This window comes from Chanos chanos, chromosome 4 (genome assembly GCF_902362185.1).
Source record: "Chanos chanos chromosome 4, fChaCha1.1, whole genome shotgun sequence".
NCBI lineage: Eukaryota > Metazoa > Chordata > Actinopteri > Gonorynchiformes > Chanidae > Chanos > Chanos chanos.
The window spans coordinates 13,704,427-13,710,426 of record NC_044498.1 but is presented as its reverse complement, the minus strand read 5'-3'; the positions used below and the strand labels follow the sequence as shown (position 1 = coordinate 13,710,426).

Sequence of the window (6,000 nt, the reverse complement as noted above, 5' to 3'; positions counted from 1 at the left end):
AACGTTTACTGCGTTTTTGTTTTCTTTCTGCTGGCTTCAGTTATTCTGTTTGCAATGTCCTCAGATTCGAAATATGTCTCTGTAGATTTTGAAATATTCGGGAATGTTCAAGGTGGGTATCTCATGTCTTGCTGCGTCAAAACTGACCGATACAACTGCAGAGATCATGCCCCGCCTCTTGAAATAGCCTTAACAACTTCAGTACTTCTTTAAGGTTTAGATATCTCCTTCTATATGTGTGGGGTTTCCCCCCTCAGATTTCTTTAAAGAGCTATAGTTCATATTTTGTTTTCTATAAACTAAGCAGGCTAAACACTGATTGGAATATTTTGAACAAACAGCAACCCGTGTTTTTCTCCGTGTTTTAGGTGTTTGCTTCAGAATGGTGAGAATTTTCCCTGTCCTGCAGATCACAGTCGCTGAGAGAAACTATTGTTCGCTTTTGTGTAACACAATTTCCATTCATCTTTATTTTGAACCGCTAAGAAATTAAGTTGTGTAAGAGAACAATTAAATAGTGTTAATCTAAGCAAATGAAACGAATTGCAGCATTTATGCCAAAACCAGCTGTGCGTTTTTATCATAAAACACCATAAATACATCGTCCTCCGAGTAAGCCCACTACATTGCTTATCCTGTGCACAGAGGTTGTGTGTATGTGCATTGAGTCCAGTAGTTGTATTTATTTGTGCATAAGAATGAAGTGTATTTAGTTGATTGGTATTGTTTATCATAGTTTATTTTTGTAGTGGCTTGAATCTGAAACAGAATTTGATCTCGTTTCAGTATACTGAAGACCAAGGGAAGAAACTTGGTGTGAATGGTTGGGTGAAGAACACCAGACAGGGCACTGTGATTGGTCAAGTGCAGGGACCCCACGACAAAGTCATTCAAATGTGAGTCATGATCTCTCAGAAAGCAAAGAAGACCAATTATGCTGATGGTTTACTCAGTTATGCTTATCCACTGCAAGAAAATAAATTCTGTTTTGGGAACCCTCTGCAGAGTAGACGTCATTTATTGTTTAGTAAGGAAAATCTGAATTTTACGATATTAGAAGAGACTAAATATTGTGAGAGACCGAAATGTTGAGAGAATGTTGTATGACGTGCAAATTCAGTCCCGGCCTTCAATCCCATGCAAGTGGAAAATTCGATCTCGTCATGCAGTATTAAGTTCTACCAGCAGATGGCAGTGCCAGCTAACTTGCTCGTAACACCATCGAAAACTCTAGAATGGAGCAATTATTAAAGACTCTCACCACACGTTGGTAGTAAGGGTCTTTGAAGCAAAGTAAAACTCTCGTCCTAGCAGCGTTTATAAACTGTGATTTCTAGTCATTTTTTCTGTAACAGACAAAAAGCATTGATCAAGAAAGTGTCCAGAGCATAAGCATATAGATATAAGCAATTCAATCAAACTTCTCTACCATTATATGGCAGAATTATACCGTCATTTCAATTCCTTGTTTGTCTGTTCTGTTTTTTTGGCATTTTAAATTGCTGATATGAGAGACAGTCTGAGTGGGCTGTCTCGCCTGTTGTCTCAGTGGAAGGACAAGTGAGATGATGTCATTGTGTCCACCTGGGCGGGACAATCCATAGGGGCTAAGGGTCTGGCAGGGTCGAGGGTATGACATCAACTCTCCTCAGAGAATCTCAGATGTGAACCAGACATTTTACTCGGAGAGAGAACAAGAGCGAGAAAGACAGAGAGCACGAGAGAACGTCCACCCAGACTCCAGCTGGGGCAGATCAACTATCAACAGGCTTGATTTCATTGCTGAGGGTGTGTGTCTGTATTTGTAAGGAGAAGGGAGAGATTTCAGTGTACATACAGGATGAATGTATATGTAATTGCAGTATGAATGTTTGAGAATATATGTGTGTAGTCTTTTGTATAATTTACTGTCATCACGGGGTCCATCATTGTTTCAAACACTGCTTTCTTTTTATCTTCTTGCGTGTTTATTTCTAATAGAATGGTAGTCTCCTTTGTCAGCTCTTCAGTCTCTGTCAGATGTTAGCTAATCTGGCAGATGCTTCTTATTGCATGGATAGTTGAAACCATGGGGCACTGAGACATACAAATCAAAGTTGTAGCCCTGCACAAAATGGCTTCTTCGTAAAACTGAGCTCCACTGTCCTTTCTCTTGTGAGACTACTTATCTATTTATTTTCAAGGAGAAAATGGATTTAAATGAGGTTTAGGTAGGAGTGCCTCCCTGTTATTGCATATGTGTGTGTGTGTGAGCGTGTGTGTGTGTGTGTGTGTGTGTGTAAATACAGGAAGGTAGAAACATAATCATCGCTTCAGTGCAGCACCAGAGACCTCAGCTGCAGTGAAAAGCTTTTTTTTTTCTCCAGTTCGTCGTCTTTCTCTTCATTCCAGCTTGTGAACACGAGACGAGAGAGAGAGAACAGAAAATGTGTTTGCTCATTAAATATTTAATCAGAGATGGCTGAATGGGAATCCTTTGGTTGAAGCCCCTTGGCTTTTACTCCCCCTCTCTCTTCCTTTGTTTCTTTTGTTTCTGTCTTCCCTTTTTCATTTTGATTTACTATCACATGCTAAATTTATACTCTCCTTCTCATGTCCGTTATTTCTCTCTGGGCAACTCAGGTGCCTCTGTGTGTGTTATACTATTGATTGAGACGTTCCTTTCTTTAGCTCTGAGAAGAGGTGGTTAAGTTGTGTTCCTTAACGTGGTTTGATGGTGATAGAAGTTATCCCCACGGGACCAGCCCTGAACACCATATGACATATCCATTAGGCCTGTCCCAGAACGATGGGTGGAAGTGTTTTGAATCATGCTGGTGTGGTTCGCAGCACCACCAAGACATCTGAGAACATTTCTTTCTGCAGTAATTGTTGTTGTAGTAACAACGGGCCAAGGTTATGCTACGCCATTTAAGTGCCCTCGACTGTATTGTTCCTGTAGCATTAAGCAGTACCTGGCCAGTATCCACTGAAGGGCACATTATGACCAAATAAACAATGTTGTACTCCAGTATCAATGAGAGTGAGATTGTTAGTTTTTGTGGTTTAGGGATAAGTGAACAGTCTCATGAAATTCCTTCCTATTGCCGCTGTTCAATGTTATCTCACTTCCTCAAATCGAGGGAGGAGGGGGGCCTCCTTTCCTGAAATACACAATGAGCTTTGCCGATACTGGAGGTCTCACACGTGCAGAGAGAGAGAGACGGAGAGAGTGAAGTAGAGGGGAAGTAATGAAGTCATTCACAGCGTGAGAGCAGTGGAAAGGTTTGATTTTTAGAAGTATTTAAAGCACACTACAACAAAAACACAAAGGATTACAAGGTTTGGTCATACCTAGCACTCTATAATGTTATGGGTAGCCTGCCTGTGTTTTTACATAGTGGTAGAGCAAATGAAATTATAACCTGTCTCTGAGGAGAAGAAACTCACGCTACTCTTGCTCTTGATTTTTTTTTCTTCTTTTGGGCTCTGTTTCCTAAACTTAGATCATTGCGATAAATCAACAACTGGGTGGAGTTAGTCCTAATACTGAGCAGTGACTCCCAAAACAAACCCATTTGTCTTGGCTTGTAATCTCAGATTTCAAATCCTTTACGTAGTATGTAATAGCTGCTCCCTCCTCATCCAGGCCAGTGAACGGATTTTCACATTTGTAACTTATTTACTTCACACTTTGATATTTTATTAGTCACCTCATGCAGACACAGACCTGTTTGCAGATCAGGCTAAGGTACAACAATAAACAACAAAGACAGATCTTGATGCATTTGATGGCCTAGTGACGGAACAATAAATATTTCATTAGTTTGAAAACACAGCCTGTGGTCCATTGTTACGTATTGGTTTTTTATTTTGCTCGTCGTTCAAACCTGAGTCTTTTTTTTCCCCGGCAGCCATGCTGGCTGACAGGTTTGAAATCAGCCATGCAGAGCATCTTCCCGCTTCCCGTTTATCCAATAAAAGCAGAGTGATGCGGCCCACACCAAAAGGATAATGCATTTAATGGTCCTCTAGGGAAGACTTGCAGGAGTGATTGTGCCTGTCGAGGGCGCCTCTGCCTGAGGAAGAAGGGAGAGGTTCAGACCTTCCTGTGTAATCACATTTGCTTTGACTCTTATGATCTACTGAGTGGTTCATCCAAGTGTTTGCTTTCTTAAATGGACTAACATGTTTGAAGTGTGTGAAATATTTTGGTATGGTCTTATTTTAATCTGCCCCAATCGTAGTTTTAAAAATTCAGTGTTTTATGCATTTAAGCGATTAATTAAATGAATCTTTATTTAACGTTAAATTATTATTTAATTAGCATCATATTATTAATGATCGTTTTCACTGTCCTTTCTTTCTCACTTTCCTTCTGTCTCTGTGTCTGTAGGAAGCAGTGGCTGAGTAAAGTTGGAAGTCCAAGCTCACGCATCGACCGCGCTGAGTTCTCCAACGAGAGGGACATTTCTAAGCTTGAGATCCGTGGTTTTGGCACTCGCTATTGATGAGCATGGAGTCATCCCAGTTACCACTGTTTTACGGTTGAGTCAAGGGCTGGCAGGATTTTAAACAAATGTTAGAATAAAAAGTGCTTCTAGTACATTGAAAATAATGAAGAGTTTTGACATTTATAAATTTTAAGTGTTGAAGAATAGTTGTGTCACTGTTATGTGGCTCCAACCTATAGCACTATGCGTGCTGATATTTGCACAGCGGATGAATGCATTAATTGTATTGTTCTACTGAACTGCACTGACAACATAGTTTTTTGTTTACATCTGAGTGTTTTCACATTTCTACTAAAATCTGCGATGAAATATAAACTGAAATGAGGAACCTGTATTCCTACGTATTTGATATTTTTGGTGTTTTCTGTCTATGATTGTACCATAGGATCATCTTTCAAACAAAGCCTTAATTTGACAAGAAAAAGTTGCCTAAAGCCATGTGTACTTGAGCTCATGAATAATACCAAGTGTTAAAAAGGAATAATAAATAAGAATATTTATGCCAACATTGGATGTGACTGTGTGCTTATTAATACATACTTATTTGCTTATTAATTCTATTCTATTGTTTGAACACTGTTAAAACAAAGCCCTGTTTTATTCAGAACAGGATTAGTCCAGAGTAATTATTACTAAATTAACTGTTTTACTCAGAGGGTAGACCTAATTTATCCATCTGTGTCTCACTTAACGAAAAAAATCACAGTGGTATCCAATAAAGTTTTTAACAGTTAGCCATGGCAGTATTTTTACATTCTGTCGCAGCATACATAGATTAACATTGTCCAGAGGTACTTAATACTAGTCAGTGTTATGCAAATAAAAATATACTTAGCTACATTTTATGCAATCTGATTCTGCTGTTGAATCTTCCCTACTCTAGCTCTTTTATGAGATGCTCAGCTTATGGAAAAATCCACCAATCACAGTACCCCATCACTCTCCTCATGGTACTGTTTCCATGGCAAGCATAACCCGCCCCTATGAAACTTCCTTAAGGTAGCTGGTGCCTAAGCTATCTTTAATAAGGAAGGATAGTGTAGTGGTTAGTGTGACAGAGATAACGTAACTGTTAACCACCTGTATCTAAAGTATTACCGTTTTCTCCCAGAATGACTGAAATTGTAACTCCAGTACCTCGGTGCTGATGTCACACACACCAGTGTTTATTCTGTTGCCAGAGTGGCCGACCAAGCAATCTCCTCTGGGCCCCCTTTTTCTCCCAGCATGCTCTGCTGCAGCAAATCTGCATACCCACAGGCAGACTGGCCAGAATCCTCTTAGCTGACAGTGGAAAGATTAGATCGGAGGCTTACAGTAGGTTTAAACAGAGCTCTGGGCTACCACCCGGATGCGACAAAAAAGCAACAGAGCAGGGGCCTGCACTGGAATGTGCTGTGTTCATAGTTTGTGCTCTTTGTCATCCAAAATCACATTATGTCATACTCTGCTCAACCCACTGCCAGATACACCTGATATTTAAGTGGTTGTCATCTGGTGTGATGTT

The 6,000-nt window shown here is 40.0% G+C and overlaps 1 protein-coding gene across 1 annotated transcript; it reads left to right on the top strand.

The window, feature by feature from the left end:
• acyp2 (acylphosphatase 2, muscle type) lies at positions 1-4,490 on the top strand. Its single transcript, XM_030772772.1, has 4 exons — positions 1-112; positions 369-385; positions 787-896; positions 4,376-4,490. The coding sequence occupies exons 1-4, from the start codon at positions 55-57 to the stop codon at positions 4,488-4,490; spliced, it is 300 nt and encodes a 99-aa protein (XP_030628632.1). The 5' UTR covers positions 1-54.
• Positions 4,491-6,000: the final 1,510 nt, after the last annotated feature.

What these genes read in the sequence shown, in the direction of transcription:
- acyp2 (XM_030772772.1), top strand. Translation starts at nt 55, where the DNA reads ATGTCCTCAGATTCGAAATATGTCTCTGTAGATTTTGAAATATTCGGG. An exon ending in CACGACAAAGTCATTCAAAT is followed by an intron (nt 897 to 4,375) that starts GTGAGTCATGAT and finishes CTGTGTCTGTAG; the next exon opens with GAAGCAGTGGCTGAGTAAAG.